The 16,042-nt window shown below is 44.6% G+C and overlaps 1 protein-coding gene across 3 annotated transcripts in view; it reads left to right on the top strand.

The window, feature by feature from the left end:
• Window positions 1-15,695, top strand: part of LOC117360023 (borealin-2-like) — a 73,679-nt gene extending 57,984 nt beyond the window's left edge. For 2 of the 3 annotated variants that reach the window (XM_033943575.1, XM_033943572.1), the window contains exons 8-9: window positions 1,620-1,749; window positions 15,531-15,695. In XM_033943575.1, coding sequence (XP_033799466.1) covers window positions 1,620-1,749; window positions 15,531-15,662 — 262 coding nt within the window. In that variant the 3' untranslated portion in view covers window positions 15,663-15,695. Of the gene's footprint in view, window positions 1-1,619; window positions 1,750-6,372; window positions 6,461-15,530 lie in introns of all 3 variants that reach the window. The other variant, XM_033943574.1, reaches the window with a different exon arrangement.
• Window positions 15,696-16,042: the final 347 nt, after the last annotated feature.

Genomic DNA, 16,042 nt, shown 5'->3' on the forward strand with positions numbered 1-16,042 from the left:
GAGAGTATGGCGCAGTTAGAGCTACAGCCTCAGTACCCTGAGGATGTGGGTTCAAACCCATGCTACTCCTTGTGACCCTGGGCAAGTCACCTAATTTCCCCCTCCCCCAGGTACATTAGATAGTGACCCCATTGGCACAGACAGGGAAAAATTATTGAGTACCTGAATAAATTCATGTAAACCGTTCTGAGCTCTCCTGGGAGAACAGTATAGAAAATTGAATAAATAGTAGAGGAAAGAAAATGCTGAGAATGGTGGAACCCTGAGTTGGAGAAGAGGGTAGCAAGGAAACAGAAGAGGATAGATATTACAGAGGGTAGAAGTATGGTAATGGAGGGTATGTTGAAGATGAAAGAGAATGGAGGGCTGTGGAAGGAATGAGAGGGGGGAATGGGAGAAAAGATGAAAATTTGGGTAGCTGAAAAGGTGAAAGAAGGGTGTAAGAGGCAGAAAAGAGCTAAAAAGGAATAATCAATACATAAGTCAGAGGCAGGTGTAGTGAGGGAATAGACAGACAGGAGACAGAAGACATTTAAATGGATAGACATGCTTGAAGGAGAATTAGCAGACAGTAAAGCAGAAAAAAGAAACAAACCAACATGATGGTGAAGGTAAAACATCCAGGCAACAAAGGTAGAAGAGAGAATTTTATTTTAAATGGAATATGGATAATTAGCAAAAATATTATTTACATTTTGGCACTTGCAGAATTTGTTAATTTTGTGCGCTGAATTTTTTGAAATTTTTGCCCAGAATTCAGCCAGGAGTAATTAACTCTGTGCTATCAGTCATTACTGTACAGTAAACACCTACAGTAATGCAGTTTAGTAAACCTTTTATTTTGGAATTTCAGAAGTATCGCTAATGTTTGTCCTTTTTTTGCAAGAGTGGATTTATAGCTTCGTGATCTGTATTAAGGGCTCCTTTTATCAAGCTGCGCTAGCGGGGTTAACGCGTGCGACTTTTCATCACACGTTAACCCCTGCGCTGGCCAAAAACTACCGCCTGCTGAAGAGGAGGTGGTAGCGGCTAGCATGGCCGGCGGTTTAGCCCGCGTAACCGCTAGCGCAGCTTGATAAAAGGAGCCCTAAGTGTCTTCTGCAGTTACTATGGGAGAGATGGATGGGGGGTAATGCATCAGCTTAGAATGCTAGTAGATCTGGTAGCTTCATTGCCATGTGTTAGACAGGAAGCTGTGACAGGCAAACTGAACATAGATACTTGTTTGTTCACATTTCAGGAAACATGCTATAAAAATGCTCTTTTTAGTAGAAGTTTCAAATTTCTGGGTGCATTTTCATAACCTGTTCTCAAAATGGAGTTTATAAACTTGTAAAAAAATGTAGCACTAACACCAGGAGGGGAATGGAGGAATAGGCTAACGGCTAATGTAGCTGGCTGAGAACTTGGTTAGCTGGTTTATCCCACTGGTTCCTTTTTAATTGTGCAATTAATCACTATTAAAATTTAATTGTACAATTTATGACTTAAAACATTTTAGTCAAAATGCAGCCCTAATTTTAAGACGTACATCTTGCATGAGCTAAATGCTTTATTTTCTTGTTTTGTCATAAGTTAATAAATGCTTGGCTTTTTTTTTTTTTTTCTTCCTCCTTAAGAGTATTTGAGATGCCTATCTTGAGGTCTGTATGTAGTGCTGAGAAGATTCAGAGTGCCTCATTAAATGGAAGCCAATTGTCTATAGACCTTTCGGTTCCCCTGGTTAACATACCATTGGCTGATGGTCAGGTATGGATAGACTCCTTTTATATAAAAGTTGAGGTGATCATTCTTGCACAGCGCATTGTTTAAAAGATCATTATGATCTGGGTGACATTAATGCTGCAAATAGGGATGGTCCTTCCTAGGGCACTTGTCACCCAGCAACTACCATTGCTGTTTTGATTCCATTGCTTAACCTGCTTGGGAGGGTATTTGTTTTGTGAGAGACTGGCAGTAACCTGTTCTTGCGTTGCTGGTAGGCCGAGTGGCAGCAGTTAAGAAGCAAACGCCAATTACTCTGTAGGGGATTCAGAGGCTATGCTGGTTTGGGAGAAGGGAAACCATGCTGATGGCTAGTGAGAGTGATATAGTGAGAGTGATAAAGTAAGGCTGTCGCTGGAAAAAAAATGTTTCTGGCCATGAATGGAATCTATCTAATGATACTTATTTTCCCCACAATATAAATACTTTTGTTATTCCTCCCTCCTTTTTTTTTCTCACCCTGGATAGCACCTAATTGTCTCAAGTGATTAAACAAAACATCAAATGATGAAGCCCTAATTATTATACTTTGACCATAAGAGACAGGAAGTGTGACTGAGGGTGGATAGAGAGGAGGCAACCAACCAAACCAACAGAAAATGAATTGCCACACCTAAAAATAACATTTTGAAACACAAATTAGAGAATGACACGGGGAAAAAATCTGTCCCCGTCACTGCACCGTCCCCAGCCCACCATCCTCTGCACCGCCCCGTCACCGCCGTTCCTTTCACCGCCCCGTCACCGCCATCCCTTTCACCGCCCCGTCACCGCCACTGCCATCCCATTCACCGCCCCGTCACCGTCCCCGTCTAGCACCCATTTTCTTCCCTCCGCTCCCCCATAGTCTGGCATCTGTCTTCTTCCCTTCCAGCGTCTTCTCCCCACTCTGCCTTCCACATTTCCTTTCAGGGTCTGTTCCCCTCTACCCTCTTTCAATGTCCTATTCCTTTCCACCACCACCCTTCCCTCCCTCCTTTACCATCTGTTCCTTTCTACCACCCTTCTTTCATATCTTCTATCAGTCCCCCCACCATCACTAGCAGTCTCTCTTCTCCCTTACCATGAGCAAATAGAACTTCTGAAAATTGTATTGCTGAGGCATTATTTCTAGTACGCCTTTTTTTCCAGATGGATAATGACATCAATTTTATAATTCTTACTGTCTGCTCTGATTTCATTCACAATTTGGTTTGTGTTTTGTACCTGAGGATTCCATGAGGCATTTAACCTTTTCCTGTCTCTTCTGTGATTTCAAGTTGATTCCTTCAATAATGGAGTCTCAAGGCAGTAGCAGTTTTCTATTTTGGGCTCTTTTGACATTGTTTAAGGGATTTCTTGTACATTTAGTGCTGGTCTTCTTTGATGAGGTCACTTCAGAATTTATTTCCAAGGAAGAGAAACTTTTTCCCTTTCACCCCCTCCTTCCTTGTGTGAGCCGGAACATGCGGTCCCCGCAAGCAAGTAATTTTATATCATTTTCATTCTATTCATTCATAGAAATTAAAGTCTAGATAATGCCAGTCACATAACAAAACATGATTTTACAAAAATAATTCCCTGCGCAGTCAAGCCTGCAAGGATTACTAGATGTCTTTCAGCAGCTCCCCTCCCTCCCTCCCCCTTACCTTTGTGGCCAAGTCAAAATGATCTACCAACAATAAAATTTTAAAAACACAAAGCACGCTGTACGCAGAGAAAATGTTAATTATCATTTATATTCCGCAGGTTTTCAAAGAGGTCAAGGCAAGATGACTTTATGCAATGTCACCTCAGTAACAACTATACAAAAATAGACAAATATTCCCCCTCCCTTTTTACTAAACTGCGATAGCGGTTTTTAGCGCAGGGAGCTGTGCTGAATGCCCCACCCTGCTCTCGACGCTCATAGGCTCCCTGCGCTAAAAACCGCTATTGCGTTTTAGTAAAAGGGGGCCATAGTGCAAAATATAGACAGCAGATATAAATTCTCAAAACGGACACATTTTGATCACTAAGTTGAAAATAAAATCATTTTTCCTACCTTTTTGTCTGGTGATTTCATGAGTCTCTGGTCTTCTTCTGATCCTTCTTCTTTCTTCTCCTGCCCGCCCCCTCTTTCTTTCTCTCTCCCCCCTGGCTCCCCTCTTTCTTTCTGCCTTTCTTTCTCTCCCTCTTGACCCCCTCTTTCTTTCTTCCTTTCTTTCTCTCTCCCCTTGGTCCCCCTCTTTCCTTTCTGCCTTTCTTTCTCTCTCCCCCTGACCCCTCTTTATTTCTGCCTTTCTTTCTCTCTCCCCCTAGCCCCCACAAAGCCATCGTGCCAATTTCTCCACTTCCACGATTCTTTCCCTACCCTCACCCCCAAGCCAGCAGCCGATTTCACCCTGCTCCTTCCTCGATGTCCTGATGTCCTGAATTTCATCGGGCAGCAGCTAGCATTCACAATTCACTGATGTTGCCCGCTTCAGGCCTTCCTCTCTGTCGGTCCTGTCTTCATGAAAACAGGAAGTAGGCAGGACCCGGCAGAGAACAAGGCCTGAAGCCGGCAACAGCAGCGAATTGTAAACGCTGCTGCTGCCCGAAGAAGGTAATGGAGCACCGAGGCAGGACCGCTTCTCCCCCCTCCCAGCCGAATCCCCGCTGACCCTCCTATCTCCCCCCCGTGAACCTTTCCGACCCTCCCAGCGAGAGCAGCAAACCTCCGCGGCTTTCTCCTCCCTCATGCCGCGTCACTGATGATGTCATCAGTGATGCGGCAGAGGGAGGAGAAAGTCGACGCTACTGGAGGGAGGTTTGCTGCTTTCGCTGGGAGGGTCGGAAAGGTTCACTTGGGGGGGAGATAGGAGGGTCAGCGGGGGTTCAGCTGGGAGGGGGGAAGAAGCGGTCTGCTCGGTGCTCCAAGGCCTGGCGCCATTACTTTTTCCGCCCCTCCCGCCCCCCCCCCCCCCCTTGGTACGCTACTGCTCTCCAGATCTCCTTAGTTTGCCGGTTTTCTTTTCGGCGACCGGCACGCTTTCAAAGAGCCGCGCACGCGCGGCAGCTCAAAGTTCAATCTTCTGCTCTGCTGCAATTTCCTGTTTCCGGTTGGGTCAGAGCAGAAGATTGAATACTGAGCAGCCGCGCGTGCGCGGCTCTTTTGAAAGCGTTCCGGTCGCCGAAAAAGAAAGCCGGCAAACTAAGGTGAGGTGGAGAGAGGAAGCTGGTTAAACGATCGAGCCGGCGTGCGGGTGGGCGGATGGGGGTGCGGGGACCGCACGATCCTTTATGCCTCACTGCGGTGACAAGACCATTCACCGCTCCACGGGGCGGTGATGGCCTTGTCCCCATCCCCGCAGAGGCTGCTAATTTTCATTCCCCGTTTTTGGCGGGTTACCCGCGGCTAAACGCAGTAGCCGTGGGTAAACTGCCACCGTGTCATTCTCTAGCACAAATGTATACACTAGTTGGAGCTTCCAATTTTTCTCAAACCTTTTTATAGATTTGTATTATAAATAACTCTTGGGTGAAATTCTCACCTTATTTATATAAGGCTTTTTCAATTTCATGCAGTATTTGCACAAAAACACTGGCACACTTGCACTTTTTAAAGGATCCCTTTGCTAACGCTTAGTGTGTGCTAAATGCTACATGGCACCCTGCTCAGCTCATGCTAAATGCTGATGCCCATTAATGCACACTACTCTTTCGTAAAGAGCCCCAAAGTGAAATGACAGTAATTCTTACAGTTGAGCTCAAATACAGGTCCTCAAAAAACCTAGTCTGTTCTACATATTTACTCAACTTCAATATGAAAATAGGAATATAAAAAATTAATTGTGCATTTGAAAGTTCCTGGTTTACTTCTGTTGTACTGTCCATATTCGTTCTCTTGTAGCATCCTCAATTTATTTATTGGGTTACCCTGTGATTGGGGCTTCTTTAGGAATAACTCAAAACGGCACATCTGTCTTCAACTTCTTTGGCCTAGCACAGGGGTAGGCAATTCTAGTGCTCGAGAGCCGGAGCCAGGTCAGGTTTTCAGGATATCCACAATAAATATGCATGAGATAGATTTTTCATCTCAAGGAGGCAGTGCATGCAAATCCATCTCATACATATTCATTGTGGATATCCTGAAAACCTGACCTGGCTCCAGCTCTTGAGGACTGGAATTGCCTATCCTGGCCTAGCAGGAGGAAACTTACCAGTTTTTTAAATAATCCCCTTCATCTGGAAATTTTGATTATAGTGGTGGTCTCAGAGACGTGAACTTGTACAATGAATATGACAGCTTCTTTTCATATACAGTATTTAAGAGCCTATCTTACGTATACAAAATGTAACTCTTACCTTAAATTATATTGCCACAAAGCATTAGCAGTTGCATAAGGATTAGGGAACCTCTAAAGATTTTGTGCTATTAAGAATGTACCAGCGCTTGTTGACTTTTTTCCAATCAGAGTTTCTAACTGCTAAGTCAAGACTCTCTCAAAATGTTGAAATGAGGGAGGTGGGCTGGTGGGCATAGATTGTGGTATCTGGTGGGCCACATGTTAATTACCATAAGCACACGTGGTGCTTTACATATGCTCTTAACTAGAAATTATTCTCACATGCTAGTGCATTGACAATTTTTGTCCATATGTTAAGACTCTCTGGTCCACTGGTGATGATCTGGAAACCATAGATGTGGAGTTGTTACATGGTGATACTGTCCAGCACATTCATAACTTAGGCGGTAAGTTTGAGACTAGTATGGATTTGAGTTTTAGTATTTGCCTGTGCAAGAATAATTATCTGCTCATTCTGACCTACCATATATACTCTAATATAAACCAAGGCATCCTTTTTTTTTTTTGTTCCCTTCAAAAAAAGTGGAAAAAAGGTTGACTTGAATATAAATTGAGGTTAGAAATTTGGGTTTTGGTGAGCCAATCTATTAAGACTGTTCACCTTCCTTCCCCAATCAGCTATCTCGTAAGTCACTAAACATAATACAAATATCTGTGATGCATATATCCCAAGCTAACATATTCACAACAAGGACCCTACATAGGAAAACGCAAACTACAAGCAACCACAAACTGAAATACATGGAGACAAAATTCAAACTTGAATTGTATATGGGCTTCTTGAGGTTTAACCACCAGAGAATGGGAAACAACACTCTATATTTTTGAATATAAAAAGAAAGCAGTGCAAATTTACAGTAAAAACTGCATTTTCTGTTCATGAAATTAAATAAATTTTTTCTACCTTTGTCTGGCCATTTTATTCATGTTTATCCCAGTTTCTGCTTCCTTCTGTCTTAGACTGCTGACCCTGGAAAGAAAATTATCTTCCTCTTCTCCCATTCTTGTTTTCACTTCCTCTCCTACATCCATCTGTGACTTTAACCTTTTCCTTTCAGTTTTCCTCCATTTATTTTTCTGCATCTCTATCTGCTTCTATTTCTCCAGTTTTTTTTGCTTACTCTTTCCTCTCCCTTCCAGCATCTTCTTTCTCTCTTTTCCACTTTATTTTCACTCTTCTAATCCATATCTACTGTCTTGCCTCCTCCATCCAGCATATCCTGTCCCCCTCTTTCCTCCAACACCTCATCTCTCTCTCCACCTACATCCAAGCTCTCTCACTGTCACCTTTTACCCTTTGCTTTTTCCAACAGGGTCAGGGGCAGGCCTTACATGCCAGGTAGGCAGCTGATTCCTCCCTGCGGTGTTCCTCCATACAGTTTGCCAGCTGCCGGGAGGAGGGGGCAATGAGGAGTCGGCGGCACATCCAGATTGTGAGCAGCCCTGCCCTTTGGTCCAGTCCTGGTCCTGCTAAACTGGCTGGCAATAACAACAGAGGCAGATTCGTGGGAGCCTTTCCTCTTGCCTAATCGCTAAAGGCTCTTCTGGTCTTGATCCCACCCCTCAAAATCAGGAAGTAACTTCAGAGGGGAGTGCGATCAAGACTAACAGAGCCTTTAACGATTTGGCCAAGAGGGAAGATCCACGTCATCTGACTTTATCACAGCAGTTTACATACAATATAAAAATCATAGTACAGGAAAGCATAAGCAAGTTAAAAGGAACCACCACCACACAGGACCATCAGTCCCTAAAAAACCTGGGAAGTAAAATAGGTTTTCAGGCCTCCTGATAACCCTGAGAACTGTGGAATTGCATGGGGTCAGAATTTTAAATACCAGAATTGATCCAGACATGCTCAGAAGGAAGATGGAACGGCAGTAAAAAGCCTTGCCATACCACCAGAAAAGATTTGAATGACATGTGCATATATAGGGAATAGTTTGCTTTCTTGAAAATACTGCTACATTACTCTGCTTCTTAATTTTGCAATTTGGTATTGCTTTTATTGGGGAGAGGAGAAAAGTAAAATCTGTAAAGTACCCACATGTATTTTGTCACTCCCTCTGTAGTTCCCTACACCAAACGTCCTGTTTGTCTGATTAGATTGTAAGCTCTGTTGAACACGGATTGTCTCTTCATGCTTAATGTACAGCATTGCATGTGTCTGGCAGCACTATAGAAAGTAGTAGTAGTATTTCATTACAAACGGAAGGTTCCATTTTCATGCTGCTGTTGTGTATAGCACATTGGGTTTTGATTTAATGACAGTTTGTACCAATTTGAATTATTCTGTGCATGGAATGCTCTTGCTTCTGGTAGTGGAAGTGGTTCTAATGCATTTGTTTTACCTCTTAAAACATAGCTACTTTTTAAGATTAGTTTTTAGATTATGTACTGTACAATTTCTTGTACAATCCCACTTTATTCCAGGACCAGTGGCAGGTGGCGTACCTAGGATATGTGGCACCCGGGGCCCATCATTTTTTGACACCCCCCCCTATGTAAAAAAAATATTTTTTGTAATGACCATGAAAACGGAATAAATGGTCAGAATAGAAACAGGTAGTGAAAATTTTCTTATATTCCAAACATAACTTAACATAACATTATGTCTGATTGGTCAGTGACATCAGAAGTACATATGGAGTAGTTGCAGGTGATGCTTGGGACAGTGTTCTGATTGTGTTAGTTCGGTTTATGTGTTTTTTGATAGAAGGGGTTTTATTCTTTTGAAGGTTTGCAATCTGTGGTCGATGTTAATTGGTTGTAGAGTTGGGGGTCGAGTGTTTGCAGCTCGAATGGCTAGAGGAGGTTGTCGACACAGTTTTTTTCTTTTGGACGTTTTTGGTTGGAGGGTGTGTGAATGGTGCGTGAGTTCTCCTATGTCTGTTTGAAGTGGATTGAATTATTTAGCTGAAGAAATTAGTTACCCCCTCATCCCACACACATTAATTCTCTTCCATTTTTGTTCCCATTAGAAAAAACACTGATAAGTTCCCAGAAAAAAAAATACATTAAAATAAGAAGTGAAAACAAAGGCCCCTACAGATGAGAACATAACATAAGAATAGCCTAACTGGGTCAGACCAATTGGTCCATCATGCCCAGTAGCCCATTCTCATGGTAGCCAATCCAGCACACTAATACCTGGTCAAAACCCAAAGAGTAGCAACATTCCATGCTACCGATCCAGGGCAAGCAGACACTTCCCCCATGTCTTAATAACAGATTATGGGACTTTTCCTCCAGGTAATTTGTCCAAATCTTTCTTAAAACCAGCTACACTATCTGCTTTTACCATAACTTCTGGCCACTTCATTTTTAAGTTTAGATCTTTCCTTTCAAACAGAGACCTTGCTAGATGTCAAATACAGCACAAGGTAACTTCACATGGACTTAGCTGTGCAGGAAATGTGAATCTCCTCATACACCCACCATATAGTGCAAAAATGTGCAAAGGTCTGTTTTTTTCTTTCAATCACTACATAGCCTAATGCCACACAAGCAGCGCTGCTATAAACATATTCTGTAGGTCAATGCTAAGGATAACAAAGTTTCCTTCCTTGGACCAGAAGGAGATAAAACCACTGGAAGAGATCCCAAAACAACACCCAAAGACCCACTCAGTGTGTGAACCATGTTGAGTGGAGTGGACTAACTGGGGGGTGGAAATGGGCCCGGAGTTTGCTCAGCAGAATTTCCCAGGACCACCTCTTCCTCTCACACATTGACACGCTGCCACCATCACCACTAGGAACACCTCACTGGGTAGGCCAGCTATGCTATAAACTTTATAAAACACATTATTATATTTTCTTATAAAACACATATTTTAACTGAACTCTGACATCCTCAGCCTTTCCATTCACAAAAATAGAAGGAAGAAAAGTTCCATTTCCTGCTGTCTCATGTCCCCCGGCCTATACAATATTTTTTTTCTGCAGACCCTTCAAAAGTCTGACCAAATCCTCGTTTCACTTGCATTATAAAGTACTGAGGATGCCATCTCTCCCCAATCCCAAGTCCTAAAGTAATGTAATGTAATGTAATTTAATTTCTATATATACCGCTACATCTGTTAGGTTTCTAAAGCGGTTTGAAGAAAATATACATTAAGATTATAAATGAGAAGTAAGAAGGTACTTAAAAAAATTCCCTTACTGTCCCGAATGGCTCACAATCTAACTAAAGTACCTGGAAATTAATAAAGAAGAGAAAATAAAGATGGTTGAAAAAAAGAAAAATTCTAATGTGAATTTATAGGATGGAAAATTAAAACTGACAGTGAAGAACTGTATGAAAAATACATATGGAATTCAGTTAGAGAGGGGTAGGTTACAATCTATTTATGGTATTTGTTTAATTAGGAAGGTGTTAAGGTGGGTAATTTGGGGGAAGGTATCTGAAGGTAGGTGAATCTTCTGGAGGTAAAAGAGGGAGGGGTTAAGATATTTGGATTAATTTTTTGAAAGCAGGGTTTTGATTTCTTTTCTGAATGTTTTGAAGTTGTCTGATATTGTCATAAGATTGGAGATGGAATGGTTGGATTTTTGCTGCTTGGTGTTGCTAGAAGGTTGTCAAACATTTTCTTGCGTTGTGTGCTTTGAGTGGGGGAAGGCGAAAGGGTTCTGAGGTTCTTCTGTGTCTTGAGGTGGAGATTATGGTTTAAGCGGTTATTTAGATAGGAGGTGGAAGAGCCGTGTAATGCTTTGAATATCAGGCAGTAGAATTTGAATTGGATTCGTGCTTGTATGTCTAAGACAGTAGCGCAAAACTAATGCTGCCAGATTCAGGGAAAAAAAATTTTTGATTCGATTCAGCCTATTGCAGGGGTGTCCAATGTCGGTACCTCGAGGGCCGAAATCCAGTCGGGTTTTCAGGATTTCCCCAATGAATATGCATTGAAAGCAGTGCATGCACACAGATCTCATGCATATTCATTGGGGAAATCCTGAAAAACCGACTGGATTGCGGCCCTCGAGGACCGACATGGACACCCCTGGCCTATTGAATTGGTTTTTCAATATCGATTTCCTGCCCAGTTGGGTGATTTTTTCAAAAACTCCTGGTGGGGTTTTATAGTTTTTCACCCCCGTTGCTTCTCCTAACCACACTGGCGCTGTGGTGTAAATAAAATAAAGAAACAAAAAGGACTTTTCCCCTCTCTGTTAAATCCTAGCTCACGTTTGCAGTCCAACACCGAGCTCTGGCAGGATACACATTTCAAATCTGACATATTATAATCACAAAACAGAAAATAAAATTAATTTTTCTACCTTTTGTTGTCTGGTTATATTTCAAATCTTGTTGGTCCAAGGCTCTGGTTTTCTTCTGATAACTTGCTTGCCAGGGTCTCCTTCTTCTGCATGCTAACCATCCATCTGCCAACTCTGTCCTCCCTTTCCATTTCCCTTCCCTTCCCAGGAAGTCTGGTATCTTTCCTTTTTTCATCTCCCTCCACAGATCCACCTTTTCTTAAATACCCTTTCATCCAGCATCTCTCCCTCCTTCCCACCACCCCAGAGTCCACCATCTCTCCCTTTCTTTTCCTAATTACCCTCCTATCCAGTATCTCTATCCTTCCTCCACACCATCCCTTGTGTCCAATTTCTCTCCTTTCTGTTCCTTCCCTCCCTAAATCCCATGGTCCCATCATCTCTCTCTCCTCTCCTCTATTTCAGACCCATTATTTCTTTCCCCCCCCCCCCAAAGTTGGCATATGCACGTCTCTTGAACACCCCCTTCTCTCCGTGTACTTCTAAATCATGGTCCCCCCCCAAAGGCCTGTCCCCCCTTAAAGGTCTGCCCTGCCTGTCCCCCCCTTGAAGTCTGCACCCCCCCCCCGAAGGCCTGTCCCCCACTTGAAGGCCTGTCCCACCCTCTTGTAGCTTCTCCCCCCCCCGAAGGCCTGCACTCCCTTGAAGGCCTGTCCCACCCCCTTGTAGGTCTGTCCCCCCCCTTGTAGGCCTGTCCCCCCTTGAAGGCCTGCCTGCCTGCCGGCCTGCACCCCCCCCTTGAAGGCCTGCACCCCCCCTTGAAGGCCTGCCTGCCTTTCCCCCCTTGAAAGCCTGTCCACCCCCTTGAAGGCCTGCACCCCCTTGAAGGTCTGCACCCCCCAAAAGCCTACACACCCCCCGAAGGCCTGCAACCCCCCCTGAAGGCCTGGCCTGCACCCCTTGAAGGTCTGCACCCCCCCCCCCGAAGGCCTGTCCCCCCTTGAAGGCCTGCCTGCCTGCCTGCCTGTCACCCACCCCTCCCCCTTGAAAGCCTGCCTGCCTCCCCCCGCACCCACCCTAAAGGCCTGATGCCTCGACCCACCCCGAAGGAACCGCTCGCTCCCCCTATGGCTCCCGCACCACCTATGAAGCAGCCGCAGCAGGATCGCAAAGTCAGCGTCAGCGATCCCTGCGCTGCTTCCTGCGCCACGGTCCCCGCCCCTCCTCTGACATCAGAGGAGGGGCAGGATCGCGGCGCAGGAAGCAGCGCCTAAGCAGCGCAGGGATCGCTGACGCTGACTTCGCGATCCTGCTGCGGGCTGCTTCACAGGTGGTGCAGGAAGGTCAGTGGGGCGAGCGGTCCTTCGGGTGGAGGGGGACTGAACGGCAAGGGCCGGGAGCACCCCCTTAGGGCTGGCACCGGCGCCGCGCCCAGCCCTTTGGTACGCCACTGCCAGTGGGTATTTCCTTCTACCCACCAGGACTTTGTAGGAAGACTGAATGTCAGAGACTATAAACCCTCTCTCCCTTATCACTTTGCCAGTGCCTCAGTTCCTCAGTCTTTCTTCTTACAAGCGTAATTTCAGTAATTTTTTGTGTTGTGTGGTTTTTGCCCTCGTACTGTGGAAGTTCCTTGACTGTGGGAGATCTCAGAATTTTGGGAAAAGTCTGCTTCTAGAAGTTTCCCCGGCTTGTCGGTAAGCCCTCTGGACAGCCTGTATATCTGATTGGGGCTCAGGGACCATTCCCTTGGGAGCTGCTAGTAGGTCGAGCACGAGGCTGCATGGTTCTGTAGAGGTGTACCTGGGATCGGAGCCAGAACACGTTCCTCCACCAGGTGTGCTGTGCAGCGTGTCAGGATGGTGGAGGTGACTGGCCTGCACTGGGGCAGTCTGAAGATTCAAAGTTCAGCTTTCCAGCAAGCTGAGGCAGAGGATCTCTCTGTGAGCTGTTTTCAGCACACATTTCTGTGAGTACCTGTATAAGCTAACAGTTTGAATCGGAGATTTTGTGAGGCCTTTAAAAAGGGGTTTTTAGGTGGTTTCCTTGCATACCCCCACTTCCACCCCTAAAATCGCCGTTTTTGAGGGTTCTCTGTGGTTTTCCCAGGCTATTTTTAATCAAAACAGGCCCTTAGTGGCCATCTTGGTTTTCTCCAGATTTTGATTTTAAAGTTATTTTTATACTTGCCAGCTTTATTTTTGAAACAAACTCGCATAGATGACCTCCCAAGGGCAGGATGTCAAGGATTCATGCCTTATTTGCATTGGATGGCTGTTGGATGGGCAGCTGTATTCCATGAGCGATGCAGCCCGCGAGGGGTGAAAGGCTTGCCTGGATTAGATGCCTTAGACCCCCATGGAGGGTCTTCTAGCGCCTTCAGTCTCAACTCCAGCAAAAATGGTGTCAGAGGGGTGGTGGCCCTGGGGAGTGTGCAGGTGATGTTACAGCAAAATGCAAGCACGTCTCGGGGGATAAACCTGTCTCCATTCTACCGTCCTTCATATCAGGTACAGGGACTCCTGAGACTGGTCCAGGGTCTTTTCTCTTGCTTCCCCAAGAGGTTGTCGGCAGGTGCACAGGTAGTACCAAAGTGGCCGCAGCTGTGGCAGATATAGCCATTCTCTAGGGTATAGATCACTGCGGTGCTTCTGATTTGGGGGAAGATTCCACTATGCACATATTTTTCAAGCATGCACTTGTGCATTTGATCTCTGAATCTATACAGGCATTAAAACTGTAGTCTGAGCTGCCTATCGCTGCAGAATGTTCCCTCCATGAGTGCCCGAAGGCCACAATCCGCCTCTTTTCCTGATCCTGACCCCATTTGGATTCTTATGGATATCGAAAAGACTTCTTGTGCCACCCTGATGTGGCTTTATTCCCTGGAGGATGCCTTTAACGAGCACTTTGCTTCCCCAATGATGGATTCCTTGGTGGTGCAGGTCACCAAAGCGCACTGTTCTCCTCAGTGTGAATTTTGTCCTTAAGCGTCTGTTTGACTTGGCGGCCGCTGGTGTTCAGGCGGCATCGACCTCTTCGTGACTTTTTGCGGTTTGCAGTAGGAGGGATTGGGCATCCCTCCTGCCACAGACAATGTATGTTTGGGAGGGGGGTTCAGGGATGGTGGCGGAGTGGGCATCTCTCCTGCTGGTCAACTGTGGTGGGGCTCGGGGGTTCCCTGCTCCTCAGCTGATCACCCAGTTGACTTTGCATATATTACGCACACTACTCGCATATTGAAGGGTCCTGGGATGTTTTTACAACTTGTTACCTGTTTGGGTAATTGAGAATCAACAACTTGCCTTAACAGGAGTTCCTGGGCAGAGCTGTTAAGACTGAGGACCCTGTACACCTTTATTCAGTGGATTAATGAGTATTATATTTCTTCTTTTTTCTGAAATAATTTTGGTTTTCTGTAGCCTCTCAGATTGAAAGATTTTTCTTTTATATTTGATCTACTTATCTTTCTAATTTGGGTTTGTTGATATAAAGTGCTCAGCTAATCACAGCAGGGAGATTTCCTTGAGTTTAGCTGGCCTACATTTCAGGCACCTATTGCAGCCCTAAGGAGACACCTAGGGCCGCTTAAGCTCACCCAAGGCCATTTCCGGATGAAACTATGCCTAGCCTTGGACATGCTTGAGCGTCCCTAGGTGCCTCCCTGCAGGGGAGGAGGTGGAGGGAAGGAAGAAAAGCTGGAGACCAGGGCAAGGGGTTGATCTGTGAGCTACTGGCCAGGTACATGTCAGGGTGGGGCGGGGGGAACCAGCTGAAATAAGCTGTAAGGACCAGCCAAAGGGTAACTAATTTGGCCACAAAGGGGGGGGGGGGTTGGGGAATTTTTTATTTTTTTAATTAACACCTGTGTATTTAGGAAACTATACACTGAACTTTAATGCATAGTTCTGTATGGCTTTCTGCAGTGAGGCCATAGACATGTTTTTCCAATTGAAAGGGAATATTTATTTTTAATTTAAAAAGCCAACTACCCTCCAATCCTTTTGTTCCAAGCTACAGAGTCCCACAAGTGAGGAATATACAGCCTGCTTGTCCTAGGATAAAGCACAGTTGCTTACCAGTAACGGGTGTTCTGAGGGGCTGGAAAATAAAAGCACTCCAATATGAATATGCAGATATGATGGATAAGTGCTTAGAGCTAGGAAAAGTTTGCACAAGTGCTCTAACTATAACATTTATTTTTGTTTTCTTCTCTTCTCCCCCCCCACCCACATAGAGTCAATTGAATGCATTGTGTGGCAAAGTGGCAGCTAACGGATTTTCATGGAAACACCCTATGAAATTTCATACTTTTTCTTTTTTTAAATTAACATTGATTGCTAAGAATTGTCTTGGTGTTCTGTACTAATTTTTTGTAAATAAAATTTTTTTCAATACTGAACCAAAGAATGAATTTAAATCTGTATTGAGGAGAGGTGAATCTCTAATGAATATTTTCCTTCCCTTAGTTAACTATTTGAGACCGACTTGACTGAGTATGAGTCTATTATACAGTAGAGAGGCTATAGTTCTGCCTTGGGATGCAAGCAGCAACACTGATACTCTTGCCTAGCTTTGGCATCACTAGTTGTTAGAAAGCGTTCTCCCCTGATTAGAATACTAGATGAGACTTCTTGTAGAGGGTACTTTTCTGGGGCATTTAAACTTTATTTTCTATTCTAACTTGTTATCTTTTGGCTCCTTGCCTTGCTGGTCAAATGACTTGCATGTGAGGGGGGATAAACCATC

The sequence above is a fragment of the Geotrypetes seraphini genome, chromosome 4, assembly GCF_902459505.1.
Source record: "Geotrypetes seraphini chromosome 4, aGeoSer1.1, whole genome shotgun sequence".
Classification (NCBI taxonomy): Eukaryota; Metazoa; Chordata; class Amphibia; order Gymnophiona; family Dermophiidae; genus Geotrypetes; species Geotrypetes seraphini.